General features: G+C 44.7%; 1 protein-coding gene across 1 annotated transcript in view; it reads left to right on the plus strand.

The window, feature by feature from the left end:
* The window catches only part of C5 (complement component 5), a 97,678-nt gene that overhangs the window by 67,199 nt on the left and 7,571 nt on the right, over window positions 1-22,908 (plus strand). Inside the window, exons 26-38 of the mRNA XM_010848415.1 lie at window positions 1,578-1,737; window positions 3,421-3,516; window positions 5,880-6,051; window positions 9,883-10,088; window positions 11,724-11,876; window positions 12,685-12,750; window positions 13,827-13,908; window positions 15,256-15,304; window positions 19,514-19,616; window positions 20,018-20,092; window positions 20,205-20,310; window positions 21,557-21,640; window positions 22,532-22,621. Of these exons, the coding sequence (XP_010846717.1) occupies window positions 1,578-1,737; window positions 3,421-3,516; window positions 5,880-6,051; window positions 9,883-10,088; window positions 11,724-11,876; window positions 12,685-12,750; window positions 13,827-13,908; window positions 15,256-15,304; window positions 19,514-19,616; window positions 20,018-20,092; window positions 20,205-20,310; window positions 21,557-21,640; window positions 22,532-22,621 (1,442 nt within the window). The remainder of the gene's footprint in view (window positions 1-1,577; window positions 1,738-3,420; window positions 3,517-5,879; window positions 6,052-9,882; window positions 10,089-11,723; window positions 11,877-12,684; window positions 12,751-13,826; window positions 13,909-15,255; window positions 15,305-19,513; window positions 19,617-20,017; window positions 20,093-20,204; window positions 20,311-21,556; window positions 21,641-22,531; window positions 22,622-22,908) is intronic.

Genomic DNA, 22,908 nt, shown 5'->3' on the forward strand with positions numbered 1-22,908 from the left:
ACAGCTTTGTTCGTAGTGATGCTTTCTAAGGCCCACTTGACTTCACATTCCAGGATGTCTGGCTCTAAGTGAGTGATCACACCATCGTGATTATCTGGGTCGTGAAGACCTTTTTTGTACAGTTCTTCTGTGTATTCTTGCCATCTCTTCTTAATATCTTCTGCTTCTGTTAGGTCCATACCATTTCTGTCCTTTATTGTGCCCATCTTTGCATGAAATGTTCCCTTGGTATCTCTAATTTTCTTGAAGAGATCTCTAGTCTTTCCCATTCTGTTGTTTTCCTCTATTTCTTTGCATTGATCGCTGAGGAAGGCTTTATTATCTCTCCATGCTATTCTTTGGAACTCTGCATTAAAGTGGCTGTCTGAGGAGGCTTTACAAATAGCCATGAAAAGAAGAGAAGCAACAAGCAAAGGAGAAGGAGAATTTGAATATAGACCCATTTGAATATAGACCCATTTGAATATTGACAAAGATTTATATTTATATTTATATTTATATTTATATATATATATGGCCAACACCTGAATACCCAAAAAAAATTTTTTTAGAAATACAGGGAAGATAAAAAATGAAAGAGAATAATATTCATTTTGAAAAGAAAAAGGAAAACAAAATTTTAAAGTAAGGGAGAGAGTGAAGTGGTCTGAGTCTCGGGGGTTTCTGGCCCCTGGGCTGCTGAGTGAAGGAATCAGAGAGGAGGAGAGGAGGTATAAGAGGCACCTGGGGTCATGAGGTCGATCCCCTTGGACAGTCTCTGCGGGAGTTAGTAGAGACTGAGCTGGTTTGTTTGGGGCGGTGCCAGTCGTCGCTCTGCGCGCGGGCTTCATAGAGCGCAGGGGGCGGGAGCTGCTCTCTAGCTGAGGCACGGGGTTTCTCGCTGTCGGTGCCCCTCTTGCTGCTGAGCACGGGCCGTAGGGCAGGCGGGCTCAGCAGTCCCGAGGAATGTGGGATCTTCCGGGCCAGGAATTGAACTTGTGTCCCCCGCCATGTCAGGTGGATTCTAACCACTGGACCACCAGAGAAGTCTCCTGAACTTGTTTTTTGACTAAGTAATCATAATAAATAAAGCTTCCTTGAGAGGTAGCAAGTTCTCCATCAATGGTGTGACTCAAGGGGAAGCAAGATAAACACCCCCACGGGTATTAGGGAAGAGAATTCAGACCTCAGATGGGGATTGAGATCAGATAGCTTGTACAAATTTTACAATCTAGAATTTTATAATTTTGCTCCTCAGTATCTCATGTTTGTGAGTCAGTGCTTTGACTCTATTTGTTTGAACGCTATCCAACGTTAGAGAATAATTTTTGTATCATCAGGCATCAGTTTTCAGCTTGTACGCAGGCTAACAATGCTGCCCTCACAGAAGATGTGTTGCTTACCTTCGGTTGTTTTTGGAGATCTTCCTGATACCTTCCCTGATGTTTTGAAATAGTAACATCTTACTTCAGAATTGCGTGTTTTGAAATGTTTTTCTTTTCAAGAATAAACACTGTATGAACGAAAACACACTGCAGGTTAAAAGCCCAAAGGGCTTCAGTGTCTAAATGTTTATTTATTTGATTTTCATCCCAAAGGTTAACAGCTTTTGCTCTAAGAGTACTTGGACAAATAAGTAAATATGTAGATCAGAACCAAAATTCGATTTGTAATTCTTTATTGTGGCTGCTTGAGAAATGTCAGCTGGAAAATGGATCATTCAAGGAAAATTCCGACTATCAACCTGTGAAGTTACAGGTAAGGAAACCAAATGCACAGATGAACAATACTTGGATTTAAAAGTCTGAGTTGTGTTCTCATTCATTTTTAGAAGGGGAAAATATATGCAATCCTGCAAGAAACTTCTCTTGCGTACAGGCAAAGAATTTGAAAGGTCTTCTCATCCTGTTATTCAGATAATTCAAAATAGGTCAGATGAGTAAGATCGTGGGCATCTGGTGTCACAGGCGTTCGTGGGTCGCAGAGCACAAGCGCTGGAGCTCAGAGGGGTAAATGGGCCCTTTTGTCTACAAACACTCGGTACAAAGTCTGCACTTGAACTTCAAGGCCTTCTCACAGGTCAAGGCTGTAAGATCTTGTTGTGAAAGATGGAAGGGATCCTATGTACACTCTGTTAAAAAGAAGGTTAGAGTCAATTTATTAAGAAGTACCACAAAGTGTTGTTTCATATTGGAATCCACTTACATGTTTAAATTGCAAAATCTCTCCAAAATCCTGCTACAGCATCTTCTACTCCTAGAATGTATTTTTTAGGATCCAACAGCTTTCCTTTATTTATTTATTTTGCCTGCCCCAATCCAATCCCTTTCATGTCACAAGCGGCCTTCCTGGCTGACCGGGGTCCCATAATTAGGACCGATTAGGACTCCCACGAGAAGTGAGGGCAGCTGACATCATCTAGGTACTATTTGAAAAGGAAGATACTACAACAATTTTTTTTTTTAATCCTACACATCTATCCAGCTGTTCATATCCATTCAACAACCATTCACGGAGCACCTGAAATGTGCTAGGGCCTCTTTGGGGAACCCTGAGGGAGGGAGAGTGGGAAGAATGGATCAGAGAGCACCCGTGCCACAAAGGAGCTCACGCACTGGTAGGGAGAGCAGGGTACAGATACTAACAACTCTAATCAAGATTTAAGTTTATGTGTTCATTTATTTATTCAATAAATAGTACAGAATGTGTACAAAGTGCTACCTAGTAGGGATATAATAGTGAACAAAACAGGTATGGTCACTGAGGCCATGGCGATTGTTACCATCTAGCAGAAAAGTCAGACCTTAAGTGGTTTCAAGTGTGTGATTCACACTAAGAAAAGGCCGATACGGTTTCTTTGAAAGCAGGAGCTCTCACTTAGATTGGGGAAGTTGAAAAAACGATTTGACCAGGTTCCTAGGAGCTAGGGAGGAGGGAGGCAGGCAGAAGGGTCCAAGTAGTGCAAGCAGCATGCCTGTCCTCTCAAAGTGGAGAGAGGGTGGTCCGTTCAAAGAGCTGGAGCCTAGAGGACTCAGGGGTGAGTGGCACAAGATGAAGCTGGAGAGATGAGTGGAAGGTCATCTCCTGGGAGGTCTTAGACACACTGCCTTGGAACGTCACTGCCCTAAGAGGAGAAAATACGGGAGGACAGAGGAAGAATCGGGCCTTGTAGAGGAGGTGGCCCTTTAACAGGGTCTTGGAGGAGAAGGTGAGCTTGAACGTGGTGAAGGGGTGTGAAGGGGAGCTCCAGGGTGGAGAGGTGGAGGAGAGAGAAGCAAGTGAAAGCATGTGAAACTCAGAGCTTTGAGAAGACGCCAGGGGCCCCGCTGGCCCGCATGAAGGGAGAGAGAGGGAGGGGAGGCCAAAGTGGGGAGTCAAGCCAGGTCATTTCGTTTGAAAGACACCATTTCACTCTCCTTTTAAAACATTGCTTGTTTTTAGGGGACCTTGCCTGTTGAAGCCCGAGAGAAGACTTTGTATCTCACAGCCTTTGCTGTGATTGGAATTAGAAAGGCTTTTGATATATGCCCCTTGGAGGTAAGTGTTTTCTTTCTCCAACACCCACCGTCTATTTCTGTACCATATTCGGGGAACAGAGCGGGGGATAGGGCGGGGGCTTGAAAATAACCTGAACTCCAGAATTTAAGGAGTTCTGAAGCATGATAGGTACTAAAGAGCGTCTAGTCCAACCCACTCATTGACAGCTGAGAAAACCGGGGCCTGTAAGGAAGGTGAATTTAATTGTCGCATGTCACAAGATACTGAATTGTAGACCTGTGATTAGAATAAATGACTTCTGATTGTGATGAGAAGACGACCCCATGTCCCTGGGATCCTACTCTTGCCCCTGCTAACTCTTACGCTACGTATGGGACTGTTCTTTTATTACATGGAATCAGTTCAGTTCAATTCAGTTGCTCAGTTTTGTCCGACTCTTTGCAACCCCATGGACTGCAGCACACCAGACTTCCCTGTCCATCACTAACTCCCAGAGCTTACTCAAACTCATGTCCATTGAGTCAGTGATGCCATCCAACCATCTCATCCTCTGTCGTCCCCTTCTCCTCCTGCCTTCAGTCTTTCCCAGCATCAGGGTCTTTTCCAAGGACTCAGCTCTTGGCATCAGGTGGCCAAAGGATGGACTCACATGGAGTACTGAGCGCTCAAGTGCTCTGGGTCTCAGAACTGCTAAGGACACCCCTGCCGTGCTTTCTGCCTGGGGCTGTGCTATTCATTTGCTTGGAAGCTGAGGGGAGAAAGGAGAGGATCCACTTAAGTGAATCAACGTAGACGATTCTAAAGATGAACAGAAGTGAGATCCTGATCTGGGAAGTAGATTAGACCTGTCCTTCAAACCAGCTGACAGAACCGAGATGGAAAAACCCAAGGGGACTGGTAGGACTTGAACCACAAAATGAAATCAGTTTTTCGTTTAGTTCAGGAGAATTGTTATATGTGTGTGCCGTTGTTATTGTTTAGTTGCTAAGTCATGTCTGACTCTTTGTGACCCCATGGACTGTGGCCCACCAGGCTCCTCTGTCCATGGGATTCTCCAGGCAAGAATATTGGAGTGGGTTGCCATTTCCTTCTCCAGGGGACCTTCCTGACCCAGGGGTTGAACCCACATCTCTGCATCAGCAGGTGGATCCTTTAGCACTAAGCCACCAGGGAAGCCCTAAATATATATATATGCATGCGTGCATGCTAAGTCACTTCAGTCGTATCTGACTCCTTGTGACCCTATGGCCTATAGCCTGCCAGGCTCCTCTGTCCATGGGATTCTCCAGGCAAGAATACTGGAGTGGGTTGCCCTGCCCTCCTCCAGGGGATCTTCATGACCCAGGGATCAAACCTGCATCTCTTACATCTCCTGTGTGTGTATACGCACACACATATATATAAACACATGTGGGGCTTCCCAGTGGCTCAGTGATAGAGAATCTGCTTGCAATGCAGGAGACACAGGAGACATGGGTTCAATTCTCAATCAACAAATAATTCTCAATCAGCAAACACATATGTATACGTGGTGGCACTAGTGACCAGAACCCACCCGCCAATGCAGGAGACGCAAGAGATGCGGGTGTGATCCCTGGGTTGGGAAGATCCCCTGGAGGAGGGCATGGCAGCTCACTCCAGTATTCCCGCCTAGAGAATCCCATGGACAGAGGAGCCCGGCAGGCCATAGTCCATAGGGTTGCAAAGACTCAGACATGACTGAAGCAACTTAGCATGTACATATATATATTCAACAAGACAAAATAATCAACAAGTAACATTGCCAGTACCTGGTGGTATGTGAGTGAGAGACAGATGGAGCTGGCGAGAAGGTGCCAGACGAGGAGTCAGAAATATTGCACCATACTGCCTCCTCATCCACTTATCCAAAATAACTATTTCAGTTGTCTGCAGGCAGAGGCATAGAGATTATTTTCCCAGGAATCCTTAGGATCAAAAAGCACTTTGGCAGCTTGGCTGTTTTTTTGCTGCTGATGGTTTTCTTTAGTAGAACTTCTGAAAATGTGACTCTGTCTCAGCTCTGCTGGGTGCAGCAGGATGAAGAAAGCCATGTCTGTACTTGATGCTGCTTCTTCCCAGAGGCCAGGTCTGACATGGGAAGCAGAAACTAAATGGAAAAACCTCTACCGAGGAGGGAGGCTTCAGAAGCAAAAACTTAAACCGATTTGGACAATCTTATTTTCATTTTCCAGGTTACCCTCTGCTCCTTCTCCCAGAAGGACTTGCCTCAGGGAAACACCATCCATTTCCACTAGGTCATTTTCCTTTCTACCCTTCATCTTGCCTGCAACCTGGGGTGGTGCAACCTGGGGGTAGACCCCATCAGTTGGTAGGTCAAATCTTGTCAAAGAAACTTAGGTATCTTCTGCTCTTATTTCCAGAAAATCAGCACGGCTGTAAGTAAGGCTGACGTCTTTCTGCATGAAAATGCCCTCTCATCCCAGAGTGCTTTTACACTGGCCATCGCTGCTTACGCTCTTTCCCTAGGAGATAAAGCACACCCGCAGTTTCGTGCAATTGTTTCTGCTCTGAAGAGGAAAGCTTTCGTCAAAGGTATGACTCGTTTCTGGCATTTGTTCATCAAGTGTCCAATAAGCACATTGTTGAGTCACTCAGTCATGTCTGACTTTTTGTGACCCCATGGACTGCAGCACACCAGGCCTCCCTGTCCCTCACTATCTCCTGGAGCTTGCTCAAACTCATGTCCATTGAGTCAGTAATGCCATCCAACCATTTCATCCTCTGTTGCCTCCTTCTCCTCCTGCCTTCAATCTTTCCCAGCATCAGGGTTTTGTCCAATGAGTCAGTTCTTCACATCAGGTGGCCCAAGTATTGGAGCTTCAGATTTAGCATCAGTCCTTCCAGTGAATATTCAGGGTTGATTTCCTTTAGGATTGACTGGTTTGATCTTCTTTCTGACCAAGGGGCTCTCAAGAGACTTCTCCAACACCACAGTTCAAAGGTCAATTCTTTGGCGCTCAGCCTTCTTTATGGTCCAAATAAACATGTAGCCTCTGCTAATTCTGGGAAAAGTGGGTGCATGCAAAGTAGAGTGAGACAGAATCCCCGCCCTCAAGGAACAAAGACAGCACGATACAAGGTAATAAGCCCTACTATTCATGTATTTAGTCACTCATTCAGCACATATTTATGCATTCCTTAATTCAAAAAATGTGTATGGAGTGCCTCCTACGTACCAGGCTTTGTTCTAGGCTCTGGGGATAAAGCAACAGACAAAAAAGAAAAAAGTCCAGGCCTTCATGAAATTTATATTCTGTTCAATGAGAGAACATGATTAATAACTAAAACATTGCATATGGTGACTATTCAGTGATACAGTAACCTATTTAGTGATGACTGATATGAAGAAAAATAAAGCAAGGAAGGGAGAGAAAGTGAGGGGATTGGTTGTAATTTTAAACAGGGTGGTCAGGCTTAAGCCTCATTGAGAAGACGGTATTTGAATCAAGACCTGAGGAGGTGAGAAAGCAAACCAGTGGCTTTCTGGAAGGGTATTTCCTGATAGAGAAACAGTTTAGGAAAATGCCTGAGGCAGGAGCTTGCCTGGTGCTCCAAGGAAGGCAAGGAGGTCAGGGTGACTGGAGAAGTGAGGATGAGGGCAGGAGGGTGTCAGGGAAGGGAAGGGCGAGCGAGCGCCGTGCAGGACCCGGGCGCTACCGGAGCTCTCGGACTCCCGTATACAGCTGTGTAATCTACAAGGCATGGGCGAATGAAGGCTGAAACCCAGCTTCTGCTCCACTACCCCAGCCGTGCTCCCTGGTTTGGGTCGGCCTCTACGCAGAGCGAGCAGTGCCTGAGTCTTATTCATATCAAGGTCCTGTGGGGACCATGGGATTCCCCAGAACCTTAACTTCTACTTCAAGTGAGAAGGGAAGTCATTGGAGGGCTTTGAGCAGAAGAGTGCATGACCTAGCTTATACTGTACCAGGCTGACCAAAAGGCATATATTTCATTTTGAAGAATAAAGACATTGCTTCCTGTGGGTCAAGAGTAAAGAAATAGAGAGGAGCGGTGGTCATTGGCTAATGTGCCTTGACCAGCACTGGCATGGTTGGGTACTTCTGAGCCCTCTTCTGGCTGAAGTTTCCTACAAGTTTAATAAATACTACATAAGTTTTATCACCACCTACAAAATTTGACTCCTGTCATCACTTAAAAAATGACTGAATCTCAACATATACTTCAAAACCACTTCTATAATACTTTTCAAATAACACAAAAGAAATATCTAGGTATTGTAAGAAATGAATAATAAAATAATAGAATTTAAGAGCTAGAAGGGAATATATTAGTTTACATAATGTTTGAACTGGAACTGTCTTTAGAAATCAAAACCTTCCTTCCAAAAAAAGCCTTCAAGAGGGAGGGAAAACATTTTGTTCCTCAAGTCAAGTAAGCAAGGTAATTCTGAGTTGTAAACAGATACATCAGAATTTTGAGGGGGGGATGTTGGAGTGATGGAGCTGGAGGTTGGGGTTAGCAGATGAAGAACTGTTACATGCAGAATGGATAGCAGCAAGGTCCTAATGACAGCACAGAAACTATAGTCAATATCCTAGGATAAACCGTAAGGGAAAGAATACTGAGAAGAATATGTGTGTGTGTGTGTGTGTGTATATACACACACGTACATGTATATATATTTGTGTGTGTGTTAGTTGCTCAGTAGTATCTGACTCTTTGCAAACCATGGACTATGTAGTCCATCAGGGTGCTCTGTCCATGAAATTCTCAAGGCAAGCCATACAGGAGCGGGTTGCCATTTCCTACTCTAGGGGATCTTGCCCCAGGGATCGAACCCAGGTCTCCTGAATTGCAGGCAGATTCTTTACTGTCTGAGCCACCAGGGAAGATCATATATATGTTTATGCGTACACACACACACACACACACTGTGCTCAGGCACTCAGTTGTGTCTGACTCTTTGCGACCCCATGGACTGTAGCCCACCAGGCTTCTCTGTCCATGGAATTTTCCAGGCAAGAATATTGGAGGGGTTTGCCATTTCCTCCTCCAAATAGATATAGATGTAGATATAGATACATAAGGCTTCCCAGTGGCTCAGTGGTAAAGAATTCACCTGCCAATGCAGGAGACCTGGGTTTGATGCCTGGGTGGGAAGATCCCCTGGAGTAGGAAATGGCAGCCCACTCCAGTCTTGTTGCCTGAAAAATCCCATGGACAGAGGAGCCTGGTGGGCTACAGTCCATGAGGTCGCAGAGAGCTGGACACGACTGACCGGCTGAGCACAGCACACACAGCACAGAACAATAAAAACCAAATATAATCTAGAAACTAGCTTATGAAAAGTGCTGCCTACATGAAATTGTCTTCAGGGTTTTAAATTGGGAGGAGATAGAATAGTTAAGGTTTGTGTGTGAGCTCAAAATTTCCAAACTGTAGTTTTTTTTTTCTGTCAAGGAGAAAAGTTCTCTAATTTTTTTTGGTAGTGTCAATAATAATAACAATAAACATATATATGCATCTATCTATATATACATGGCGCTTTCTGGTTTATAAAAACATTTACATTTGGTATCTCCCTTGAGTTTCACTGCAAGGAAGAAAGCACTATCTATTCTTCAGGGAACTGAAAGACTCACAGAATGGAAAGAGCCCATCCAAGTTTACAGGTCTGTTAACGGCGCCTACTCCAGTGCTCTCGCCTGGAAAATCCATGGACGGAGGAGCCTACTGGGCCGCAGTCCATGGGGTCGCTAAGAGTCGGACACGACTGAGCGACTTCTCTTTCACTTTTCACTTTCATGCGTTGGAGAAGGAAATGGCAACCCATTCCCGTGTTCTTGCCTGGAGAATCCCAGGGACGGGGGAGCCTGGTGGGCTGCCGTCTCTGGGGTCGCACAGAGTCGGACACGACTGAAGCGACTTAGCAGCAGCACAGCAGTAGCCGAGTAGAGACCAGAACCTGGGTGCTATTAACAATTCCGGTCCCCTGCCTTTCCAGCCGACCCTACAAAAGTACTGTGGTACCTGTAGATGCTCCATGTTGACGTTTATGAATAAAGACAAACGGCCTTGTTTTGGTTTTATTTTTATCGAAGTATAGTTGATTTACAGTGTAAGTTTCAGGTGTACAGCCAAGTGATTCAGCTGTCTATCATCTATCTGTCTGTCTGTCTATCTGCTCATATTTAAATTCTTTTCCATTATAGATTAAAACAGCCCTGTATTAAGAAACCTTGTTTGTATTGGTCACCTTGAGAAAATTCTTCTTACAAAAGAATAGGAAACTTTTGGAAACCAGAAGGCCACTACCAGAAGAAACTTCTAGAAACCTGCTAGAACTGTTATGCCAAATTCACATTTTTCACGATACTTACCAGTGTGATTTGTTGGTGTTAGGTAATCCACCTATTTATCGTTTCTGGAAAGATGATCTTCAGCAGAGAGACAGCTTTGCGCCCAACACTGGCACAGCTCGTATGGTAGAAACCACGGCCTACGCCTTACTCACCAATCTGAACTTGAAAGACATGAATTACGTGAACCCAGTCATCAAATGGCTATCGGAAGAGCAGAGATACGGAGGCGGCTTTTATTCAACCCAGGTGGTGTTTCTTTCTCTCGTGTTACCTTCCTGGAGATGCCCCTAGTGCCTCCCACACTGCACACTCCACACTCCTTCCGGCCTCCGTGGTCCTGTCACCAAATGAGCGCACCAAAGGTGTGAATAAATGACTAGAATCAGGGCCCGAAGGAACGTCTGCATGGACGCCCTTCTCACGCAGAGGCGAAACTCAGCGCCAGGAGGTTCGTTCACAGTTAGCGGCAGAGCCAGCATCAGAACTCACACCTCCAAACTCCAAGCCCAGAACTTCCTTTACGATTCTTAGTTACCATGAAGGGCTAGGAGAGTTATCAGCAATCACATTAAATCCTATATAAGAAACAGTGGCTGCCACGTAAATAAAGGCACCAATGTTCCTTTCCACAATACTAAGTGAAACGTAAGAGGAATGCCAATTTTCCGCATGTTTATCTGTCTAGCTACCAGTGTGAACTCACTTGAGTATGTGTATTTTGCATTATAGCTACCATGTCGCTGTATAGTGTACATCTACACTCAAGTTTATCTCAAATGTTAGCGTCTTCCCTGTTCCCCGGATGCCTGGGCAATGACAGGGTGTGTGTGTAGGTATATAAAATGTAGAGCTAGAGGGGCCCTTCAGGGTGCTGTTGGTGACCATCTAATTCTAATCAGGGGAAGGAAATGGGTTTTGCCATGGGCACAACTGGAGGCTTAGAGAAAAGAGGACCCCACTGATGAGCACTGGCTGCTTGGACATGGGAGAGAAGGCAGTCACAAATCTGCTCTCTCTGATTCAACCACATCTCCCCATTCTGTAGATGAGGAAGACAAGATCTAGAAAAATTAAGCTCATCCTGCTAGGGTAAAAAGAACCTGCCTGCCAGTGCAGGAGACATAGAGACATGGGCTTGATCCCTACGTCAGGAAGATCCCCTGGAGGAGGGCATAGCAATCCATGCCACTGTTCTTGCCGAGAGAATCCCATGCGCAGAGGAGGCTGGCAGGGAACAGTTCACAGGGTTGCGTAGAGCTGGACGCGACTTAGAGCTGGACGCGACTTAGCACTCACGCACACATTTATTCCTTCAGCAAGTGTTTGTGGAGTAACTACCATGTGTATACCTGCTAAATGTGGCGGACGCCAAGAAAGATGGACTGCTGCCCCCAAGAGTCTCACATCGCAGTGGGGGGAAGCCCATGATAAACTCTACATGAAGTATCACCAATCGAGAAGAATGCTCTAAGGAGCAGAAGGGAAGAACACTGAACAGAATGATGAGAAGGGGGAGATGCCTTATGTCTTCCCTGTGGGGCTAGTTAAGCGTAGATATGAGGATGGGAAGGAAATCCACAGTTGTTCAAGGAGTTGGAGGCATTCTGGGAAGGATGACTTGCATGAGGTCACGTGCCCAAGACACATGGAGAACCCAGATGCGAGCCACACTGCCTTCTTGCCTGCAGCCAGGAGCATCCTCACTGGCGGAGGGAGACTCTTCTTCCCCCTCCTCACAGGGGCCCTTAACTAGTTCCACTCAGTCACTCGGAGTTTCATCTCCAGACAACGCTGACTCACCTTCTCGTAAGAAAGTGTATTTGTAAACAGGGGGTATGTAAATGAGTAAACCTATTTTTGAACCTTGCTGTTTGTTGATAGGATACAATTAATGCCATCGAGGGCCTGACAGAGTATTCACTCCTGGTTAGAAAACTCCGCTTGAACATGGATGTCAAAGTGTCTTACAAGAATAAAGGTGACCTCTACCACTATAAGATGTCAGACAAGTATTTCCTTGGGAGGCCAATAGAGGTAAATAAAGGATTTTTAAAGTAAAATTTTATAACTGGATGGGGCCTTCGAGATCATCTGTTCTGCCCTTCTTATACAAATGCAGCCATTCACCCCTTAAACCCAAGATGGGTGCCAGGCGTGTCCTAAGCAGGGACGCCTGCTCTGTGCTGGGCGCTGAGGGCCCAAAAGTAAAGCACAAAGCACCCTTGTGCTGTAGAGGAGACAGTCGCTTCAACAAGCAGTGGAAACTGAGACCTCTGCTAGGGTCACGGAAGGACAGGGGGAGCTTCCCGAGCCAGGCTGAGAGGTGAGGGCCGTTTTTCAAATGCATCCAATGGGCAGGGTAAATCTGGAAGAATCAGAAGGAGTTAGCCGGGCGAAGAGAAGTGAAGAGTGTTCCAGATGCAGCGACCAGCACACACAAAGGTTGGCAGAAGAGTCAGAGAGAAGGCCACTTGGGAATCTGCCAGTGGTTCCAACGACCCTGGCCACACATGCAGACTGTGGCCAAACGGGAAACGGTCTGCAGGCCGCCCAACAACCTGCCCCGTGTCCTTTGCCACTACTGGGTTTTTAAAAACGAAAACCCTGATGGCCAAGGAGAATTTCCCAAGGGAAAAGATGCTTTGGAAAAACTAGGTTCCGTATCAGTAATAGTAGCTATCGGTATATAGATGCTGGTATGTATGTTTTTAATTACCACATTTTAGATTATTTAAGGCATATTTAAACATACAAATAACCGGAAATAGTTGTTGCTTTCCACAGCCTTTTGTGCAAAGGAAATAAGCATGAGGAATAGTACTGAATGCAAAAATCTTTCCAGGTACCTCTCAATGATGACCTCGTCGTCCTAAGTACCGGACAAAGCAGTGGCTTGGCTACAGTGCATGTGAGTGTTTTGTGGAGAACAGCTTGATTGAGGTTGTGTGTCAGCTTACAGTAAGTAGTCTAAAAGAAAGAGACTTTGAGACAAAGTTATAGAAATCTGGGCTTGGGTGACCATAACTGAGGTAAGAGTCATTTACCATTCTTTCTGGTTATCTTGATAGCTATCCCCACAGTTTCTTTTTGGAAATGGCTGTTAATCTTTATATCTGTACTTCTAGAAATCATATGTAAGTGTATGTGCATAGTTGTATAGAGATGAACAATATTTATGTTTACATGTATATGTATATGACGTGTGTATGTATGTATACATTCACACGTATATACATGGATACTGAGGTTAGTAACAGTCACATCTCATTTATCCAGCATCACTGCTGACTAATGTGTATATGTACGGCCTTCAGTGTCTTCTATTTTTAACCACAGGCTGCACAGACACAGATAAACAGCTTAGGAAAACTAAGCTGTAAATGCCAAAGGCCTGAAATGATACAAACTGCATGTTCTGAGCGTAAATTAACGTCCTCCTGGTTATTTAATTGTGCGCTCGTCTTTAGTACATTCCTTCAGAGACTATTCGTAAGCTGCGTGCGGGTGGTCAGATGCACGGTCAGCTGTTGTCACTTCCGGTCGCCCTCACTACACCTGCTTCTGGCAGCAGCCCTGCCCTTCCGTGTACACCTGTAATTTGTTGTTCCCACAGTGGTTTGTGGGCTGGAGAAAACCATACTTCATGGCCTTGTGGTGTTCTGTGTAAAATTAGAGTGAACAGGCGCAGGGATGAAAGTCTTAAAAGCTTTCCTGCAGAGTGAGGTGCTCAGAGTTGACTGCGTGGACTTTGGACCGAGGTTCTGCCTGGAGAGAGATCATTTTTAGCTTACTTTGGGCTTCTCAGTTATGTTTCAAATTGTGGCATTTGCCAGAAGTCCAGGTGCTGGGAAAATGGGTCTGTGATGATCCCGTGTGCACTGCGTGATAAAAACACTCGCACCCCGTTTTCGGCCGCAGTCCCGCCATAATGCCTTTTCCACTCCCTATCATAAACAGTCCTCTTGTTCACTTGTCCCCACATAGGTAAAAACTGTGGTCCACAAAATCAGCACCTCGGAGGAAGTTTGCAGCTTCCATTTGAAAATTGAAACCCGGGAAATTGAAGGTAAAACAGCATGATTTACACTATAATGTTGGCTAAGCATAAAGAATACCGAAGAGTTTCTCTGATTAGGAAAAATGTGCTAAAGTAATTTCTCATTCAAATTCTTTAATAGGTTGACATCTGAGTAAACATAGCTGCCATTTATTATAATAGAGGTAGCTCATTAATAACAGTTGGAAACTGATACTAACAATAACTAGGTTAAATGTATCCACTGTTGATCCAGAAATTTTTTTGACTAAAGAAAACTTTTAAAGATGTGAGGAGGATCTAGAGAAGTGGGATGGGGTGGGGGCTAGAGGGGAGGTTCAAGGGGAAGGACACATGGATACTTCTGGCTGATTCATGTTGCAGGGCAGAAGCCAATCCAATGTTGTAAAGCAGTCATCCAAATAAAAATCAATTAAAAATCAAAGCTAAAGGAGAAAAGCATGTGACTAGGGCCTTCCCTGGTAGTCCAGTGGGTAAGGCTTTGCCTGCTGCCGGCTCAGCCCCTGGTCAGTGAACTAAGATCCCACATGCCTCCAGCCAAAGAACCAAAACATGAAAGAAAAAACCCCAAAACAGAAGCAATATTGTAACAAATTCAATAAAGTCTTTAAAAGGAAGAGAAGAATGTAACAGGCAGTAAGGGCCTACTTTCAGAACCTTGGATTCCTGTTAGTAGTTTTATGTCTGTGTTCCATCCCCAAGCCCTGAGTTTCTCTCACCACTCTGCTGGGCTTCTATCCCATACCCTTTCTGCATCCCTAGGAGTCTGGCAAGTGCACACTTCCCTGTCTCCATCTTCAGCTTGGTCTCCTCAGGACCAACGAGGCTTTCTTAACGCACCTGTCTTTTCTCTACACATGGCCCTCACATCCCTCTTATGATGGGCTGGTTCTCCCGTCCCAGCCTAGAAGCCAGGCCACGTGGACACTCCAGCCCTCCTTGACCCACGCCCTGGGACCAGGAAGTGTGCTTTTCCTCTGCCCGATAGCTTCTGTTTGTGACTCAGAGTCCTGTTCCTGCAGGAAATTTCCAACTACCAGAGAATCTAGATGTGGGCGCTTCCTCCCTGCCACCTCCCCAGACACGTTACCAACACAGATCCACCTTAAATGCCTCCTTCCTTATTAAGTTCTTGGAGAGCAGAGAACTGTTCTAATGATTTCCACAGTTCCTGGATTCTTAGGAGCCAGTTGACTGCTCCATTAAAACCAGAGTTTCCATTAAAATCATCAAAAGTGCCAACTTCTAAATCTCAAATAATTTCCAAGTGTGCTCATTAATGATTCTGCTCTGACATGTTCCAGAACAAGCTAAAACAGTTTACTCTTATTTTTGTTTGTCTGTTTCGTGTGCCAGCCTTCGGCTACAGCAGCTCAGAATACAAGCGCATAGTGGCCTGCGCCAGGTGAGCCCGCGTCCGCCGGGGACGGTAGGCCTCAGGGCTTCACTTCCACCAGAGCTTTCTCTCTCCAAATCTTTTTGAATGATAAAGATGTCCGGAAGATGTGAAATTGTTCACTTTTTTTTTTCATGTGGAATATACCAGGTATTCTTAAACAGCTACTTACTCTACAGAACAGTTTTGTTTTGCTCATATACGCTTTTCTCTCCCATTTTTGGGCCTGTTTCTAATTCAAACACTATATTATTAATTTGTCTTCCAGAAAGGTAGATTATGATATATAAGTGTTAGGAAAAGAGCAAAGCATTCTCTCAGAAGCGACTTCCACTCTTTTACTTAGAAAAATCATGTTCGCCCAACAAAATCCCTGGTCGTTAGCAGCCAGCCCACGGTTCCCAAATCAGGTTGTACATTGAACTCACCCGGAGAGCTTTTAGAACTCTGCAGAACTCTGTCCGGCCTCACCCCCTGCAGGGTCTTCTAATGGTAGCCAGGGCTGAGATTACCCTTATCGACTAACTCCAAGGCCTGCTTTGACCACTAGTTGCTACTAGTAACAATTTACCATAAATATTATGACTTACAGGGGCTTCCCACGTGGCTTAGAGGTAGAAAGAATCCACCTGCCAAGGCAGGAGATCACTTGCAATGTAGGAGAAGCAGGTTCAATCCCTGGGTTGGGAAGATGCCCTGAAGGAGGAAATGGCAACTCACTCCAGTATTCTTGCTTGGGAAAGTCTATGGACAGAGGAGCCTGACAGGCTTAAGTCCATGGATCTCAGAGTTTGACACAGCTGAGCAACTGAGCGCACACACACACACACACACACACACACACACACACAATGACTTAACTCAAATGTATTATCATTCTGGAAGTCAGAAGTCCTCAAATCAAGGTGTTATTGGGGCCCTGTTCCTTCTGGAGGCTCCAGGGGAGCCTTTTCCAGATTCTAGAGACACCTGCTTTCCTTGGCCTGAGCCTCTGTCTTCAAAGCCAGCAGCACAGCATCTTTTAGTATCTTCCTCTGACTCAAACCCCTGATTTCACTTTCTTTGATTCTCCTGCTTCTTTCCCTTATCAAGACCCCTGTGATCATATTGGACTTGCCTGGATATTCAGGAGACTCTCCCTGGCTCATGAGCCTTACCTTGATCACACTGCAAGTCCCCTTTGCTATTTAAGGTAACAGATTCACAAGCTTGGGGATTAAGAGATGGACACCTCTGTGGGCCATTGTTTTGCTTACCAAGCCACCGTCCCAAAATGTTTATGAAAATATGCCTATATACCTTGGTGACCACACGGAGTGAATCAGGCAGCGGAAGAGCCAGAACCAGAACACAGGCTTCTTCCTTCTTCTTTCTCCCACCCCTTAGGACCTCCTGTTCTGTGCTATTTTCTTAATTCTTCCTATTCTCAACAACAGTGATTTCTATGCTGGTATTTTGCTGTTTGTACTTGTTATCACACATGATGCAAAGCATTCAGAATGGGTAACTTAGAAATCCCATGCAGTTATGTCATAGATTAGAGCTGAAAAGGATTTTAGGAACCATATAGTAATCCCCTTATTTTAGTGGTAAAGAAACTGAGGCGCCAGGAGGTGAAGGAACCGCCAAGTTCTCACAGTCAGAGGCAGAGCACGCCGCCCAGTCCAGGTTCCGAGTCACCTGCTTCAGGCAGCGTTTTCTGAGACCGCCAGCCTTAAGGAACGGCACGCTGCTTCTCAGCTGCTGGATCTTGTCTCCCAGCCTTGTCTGTGATCCCAGGCCGGTCCCTCTCCTCTCGGGGTCCCCTCATCAGCGGGTGAAGCCCCGCCTTCCGTCCTGGGCCAGGCTCTGCCCTCTGCTCCCCCTCCACACCCTTCTTCATTCCCTGAGGTCCTGCCAAGGCCACGCTTTCTCGGGCAACCCCACTGCTGCCATCCCTCCTTCAGGTGCCTCTCCTGTGGCAGACGGGGTGTGATCACTGTCTAAGCCCGTAACGTGTTGCGGGGAGGTATGAACAAACTCCTTCTGGGCAAAGCGAGAATCAATGTGTGGGATACAGGGAGGCACCCGAGTGAGCACAGGAAGGGTTCTGGGGTAGGATAGCTAGACTCCTGAGGGCAGCTTCTGCCATGAAGGACTCAGGTAACTGTCAGCAAATCACCTCACTTCTCCAGGCCTCTCTGTAAAGCAAGAATATAGGACTACCTGATCCCAAAGTACCTTCCAGTATTTCCACAATGCTGCTATGCATAAAAGGGCTCGCATCAAAAACGTATTAATTTGCATTCCAGATTGTCAGTCTACAAAAGAAAGCAATAGAGATACGGTATTCAGTATTGTATCCGCTCTCTTTTGTTTGTTTGTTTTAAATAAACTGGGGACAGAATGTTCAAAAAAACCCAGGTAGAACATGCTTTTGGCTTTATGATGCTGAAGCTGGGTTGGACAAATTCCAAATGTAACTGTGTAGTGCTTATTCATGTGAGAAATTCTTTGCCTTCAAATGCACACTCTCCTGGTTTAAGAAAATGCCAGCACAGCTTCTATATTGAGAGGGTCTCTTTCGTGCATTTAGCTTTTTACAACTTCTCTGTTGTATTCACAAGAAAAGAAAAAAGGATTTCACTTCTCTCCTTCTCTTGGAACAAAATGCCTTTGGGAAGGATTGCTGTCTTTGGCAGCAGGCAAAGGCTTCTTGAAAGGAAGGTTTCTGTTCCATGGTTGAAACAGTCGCCATGGCAACCAGTCATCACGGCTCCAGCAACTTTTCACAGACACTCTCCACTCAGGAGGCCCTTTTCCGTCGTGTTGACAGAGCATTTGCATCTGTGAGCCAGAGTTCTCCACTCTCGGTGACACTCATTCATCCAATCACGGGGATGCTGGACGCCATATTTTCAGTTACACGTTGCCTTATATTTTGTTCCAAATTATTAATTTGGTGAAGAATGGGGTTAAACTTTATACTATTTACATTTTTATGGCAAATATGATATCTCAAACTCGTAATGGGGTCTGCTTTATGCATGCTAGATAAGATAAGATTGGGGAAAGAGAGCCCTTACCGCCTCGCTAATTGGAGTGACAGCTCCCATCTCACTCATACTTACTTTGCGGGGTGAGGTCAGTTCACCTTCCCCCGTGAAGCTGTCTCCCCAGGCTCTTCCTTTAATCCTGACTCCTCTCCGAAGTTCTACTCTCAAATGTTCAGCTTTCTCTCCCACATCTTGAGGCAGGAATCTAAAATTCAACCTTTGCAGGACACACGCCGATCCAGTCCCTACCCCACCAACTTCTCCTCTTTTATCATTAACTCTGCTTAACTGTAGCAACAGGCCTCTCTGCCTCTCAAAACGAAGTCTTGGAATTATAATTTTAAAGCACAAGTTTATACTTTTTCACAATTAATTTTACAAATAAGAAAACGAGCTCTAGAAAGGGGAAGTAATGTGTAGAAATCTCTCAGAAGAACTGGGATAAAACCTAAGTTTCCTAATTCCCCATTTCAGTATTCTTTTCTCTCATACCAGAGAAGCACAAGCAAAATAAATCAAATTGCCCCTGTTACTCCCTCGACCTTTCTCCTCCGCTTCCCCACAAGCACAATTCCTAGACAAAGGGTAGTCCTTGAAACATTTTTTTAAAGATAAAATATCTATTGTGAAAATTTTAGAAAATAGAGAAAAACATGGGAAAGAAAAGAGATAATCCGTTATGATCTCATCATCCAGAGGAAGTAGCTGCTCACATTTTAGTGTGTTCCTTCCAGTCTGTTTCTGAACATGCTTATCGAGTCTCTTGCCAATATACAGTTAATTTTTTTCTTCGAACATGCTCTGCTAGAGAAAGAATTCGGATGAGAATCAATAGACTTAGGAAGCCCTGAGGCGAACTAGTCGTGCGACCTTGAACAAGTACCTTACTCTCGCCCGCAGTCTCCTCAACTAGCTAATTAAGAGATGGGACTGAATAGCCTTTATGGTCTCCTCCAACTCCAGAATGGTAGCCCACCGAGGTTACTGATCAAGTGAGGAAAGGGTTGGGATAGACGACGCAGAGGTCTCTTTAAACTTCAGAGATTATAACACATGTTATCATAAAGAAGCAAATACTTGGAGACTCAAATTAGCGAGTTAAAGCCTACCAAGGAACAGGGCCTTTCCTTCAAGAATCTTATCCATTTACTTGTTTCATGTCCTCGTGTCTACTTTATTTCAGCTACAAGCTCAGCAGTGAGGAATCGTCATCTGGGTCCTCTCATGCGGTGATGGATATCTCTCTGCCTACCGGAGTCAACGCAAACCCAGAAGACTTAAAAGCTGTAAATGTCTTCTCTTAAATATTGTTATGGATACTTGCTTTTATTTACTGCATTATTTTACAAAGCTATTTCCATTCATTCTATGTCACTTTCTTAGACTCTCCCAGAATATTCTTTTCAAACTGATAATCTACCTAAGTTTTTATTTTTCAAAGTGAAACTGAAAAATATTCAGTTTTATATTTATATAAATATTCAGGGGCAAGTATTATGCTTGCACGTACAGAATAGTGTGCGTGCATGTGATGACATGTTCAGACTCTTTCAAGAGGAGGAGCTGCTCTTCACTGTCTTTAAGTAGTGGATTACATCCCCACGGCCTCACATTCCATCACTGGGTGAACGCACTTAAACAGAAAGGTCGCGAAGTTAAATTTGAGCTCCTCTCTTTGTTCCCTTAGCTTGTGGAACAGGTGGATCAATTATTAACTGACTACGAAATCAAAGATGGGCATGTTATTCTGCAACTGAACTCGGTAAGTTCCACCTCTCACCATTTTTCATTTATTATTACTATTTAACAGCTGCTGCCTAAAATATTTTGAGTCTTTTGTCTCTCATGATTTTCTTAATCTTTGAATTTGTCAGATTCCTTCCAACGAGTTCCTTTGTGTTCGATTCCGGATAATTGAACTTTTTGAAGTTGGGTTTCTGAGCCCTGCCACCTTCACAGTGTATGAGTACCACAGACCAGGTAATGAACTCTAAGGTTTCTTCCGAAGACTGCTCTGTATTTATTATGGAATTTGAAGAAAGGCGCTCGAGGCCTGCAGATTGTATACATTTCTTCTCTCGGGGCTCACTCTACACAAACGTCCCCACTGGGACAACCAGTGGGTGAGCGAGTCCCTCCGCTGCTCCGGCCCTCGGGCTCTTCATGCTTAGAATAGCGAGTGGACTCGACGGCTCCCCTCACACTCTTCGCCTCGAGTCTGTCTTTGGTGCTTACTGTTCCTCTTGCGTTGAAGAGAAGGCCGTTGACCCCACTGTTATTTCCAGTCTCCACAGAGTCAGCGTCCCCTCCGTCCACATTCTCAGCACTTTGCAGAGAGCTCTAGCACAGCGCTTGTCACGCTGCATCCTGATTATGTGTTTGCACGTCTTTGTGTGCACCCCCAGAACATTCTCATCCTTCTGTCCCAAGCATCTACCCCAGGGTCAGGTACATGCTGCTGCTGCTAAGTCGCTTCAGTCGTGTCCGACTCTGTGCGACCCTGTGGACTGCAGCCCACCAGGCTCCCCTGTCCCTGGGATTCTCCAGGCAAGAACACTGGAGTGGGTTGCCATTTCCTTCTCCACAGGTACATAGCATGTATCAATAAATGATGGATGAATGACCTCTGCGTTTGGTCATTCAGCCACGTCTGATAACTCTCCACTTCTGAAGAGCCCTTTGGTTCACAAGGCAGACAACTTCACTTTGGACAGTTCTACTTGTAACAAAACTCTTAAAGTGAACCAAAACTCTGAGACCCATTCAATCTAGTTTTACTTCTGAAATCATAGATTATGATACTTGGCCTCTCCTTGAAAAAGAACTACACACACACACTCAGCCATATGTGTGTGTTTCTTTTCTCCTCCTGAATAGGAAAAAACAATGCTTTTCTGCTCTAGCCTAAACAATTACCAATTGTAATTCTTTCAATAGACTCTTGTGTGACATAATTTATTTCTTCTCATTCATTGAAACACCAAATACTTTCATTCTCAGAAATGAGTATGGAAGAGTAAGATTTCAAGTACAGAGAGGGAGAATATTTTGAGTGTAGAGGGGCCTGTGTTAGGACAGGCAGTTAGTTCATAATTTAACTTTCCTGGGCCTCAGCTACAGAAAGAGGGTTAGGAGTGGGTGATGAAGGAGCCATGGCCGAAATTCACTGACGGGTAAATGGCGTGTCTGCCAGCCACCTCTTCTAACTGCGCTTTCATCGCCACAGATAAACAGTGCACCATGTTTTACAGCATGTCGAACACCAAGCTTCAGAAAGTCTGTGAAGGAGTAACGTGCAAATGTATCGAAGGTAAACTTCGTTTACTGTGTTCAGGCTGTATACTTGTTTAACGCAGCCACTCATAATCTGGGGCTAATCTGGGGGGAGCTGTTTGACAAACTGTCATTTCTCAGAAATGTAATCTCATCTGGTGGAAAGTCATTCCTCGAGCACTGTAAGGCTGCATCGCGACGGCTCCAGAACAACCCGATAGTCCCACTGTGTGGAGAAACACCATCAGGCGGTTGTTGGGTATCAGAAAGACAACATGATGTGACATTCTTACCTTTTACCTGGTCTTTTCGGTGCAATAGGACCATTGCTTAAGAGAACAGCGGCTCTGGAATGAGCCACTATCTCCTCTCTCCTTCCCCTGGCCCTCCCCAGTTAGAGACGCTCTCCATTCAATTTTTTGCCAATCAAGGCAGCTTTATTGGCCAAAGAAAAGCCCCAGAACTCAACAGTAATCAACTGCAGACTCCATGAGGGTCTGAGTTGATTTTGGTTTTCTTTTGTTTTTCAAAATCCTTAAAATCTACACTTTTTCTAGGCACATATTTCTCCCTCTTACAGCATAAGTCGGTCATCAGTTTGGTTCCTTCAAGAGATTTTTGATTACACTCAAAATGGGAAAATGTCCTCCTTTCTTCAGTGAAGCATATACATTTCTGAAGAGCTCAATGTGGAGTGACTACCCATTCTAAGTCCCATGTTCAAGATTTTGGTTTTTTTGGTTTTGGTTTTGCTTTGCATATTGTTTCACTTTATGGAAGAGGAGAAAATGGGGACAGGTCTTAGGAATCTGATATTTGTAAGATTATATTGGATTGTCTCAGGGCAGATGAGGAAAAACTGTGTTTACTCCCAAAGGTGTCCGTTCCTTATGTTAACCTAACTCGTGCCGTCTTTCACAAAATCCAGCTGACTGTGGGCAAATGCAGGCAGAATTGGACCTGACAATCTCTGGAGCTACTAGAAAGGAAACAGCATGTAAACCGGAGATTGCATACGGTAAGTTGGAAAGTTTAATATATAGTTCCGTTAAACATGACATTTTAAGAAAACTTGATCAGTTAGGAAGATCTACAATTTTGCACAGTGATTACGTAGATGCAACATTCCATGTGCTCCCTTGAAGGAAAATGTCATCAATTTTCAGCATTAACATGCAAAGTTATTTATCCTTCAGCAAAGAAATATGATTTTCATTAAAAATGATGGGAGTGAGGTACACACACAGCCAAAACATTTTATTCCACCAGGCTCCATTGAATTAAAAGTGCTAAAACATAGTCAAA

This window comes from Bison bison, unplaced genomic scaffold (assembly GCF_000754665.1).
Source record: "Bison bison bison isolate TAMUID 2011002044 unplaced genomic scaffold, Bison_UMD1.0 scf7180017864266, whole genome shotgun sequence".
In the NCBI taxonomy this organism is placed as follows: Eukaryota; Metazoa; Chordata; class Mammalia; order Artiodactyla; family Bovidae; genus Bison; species Bison bison.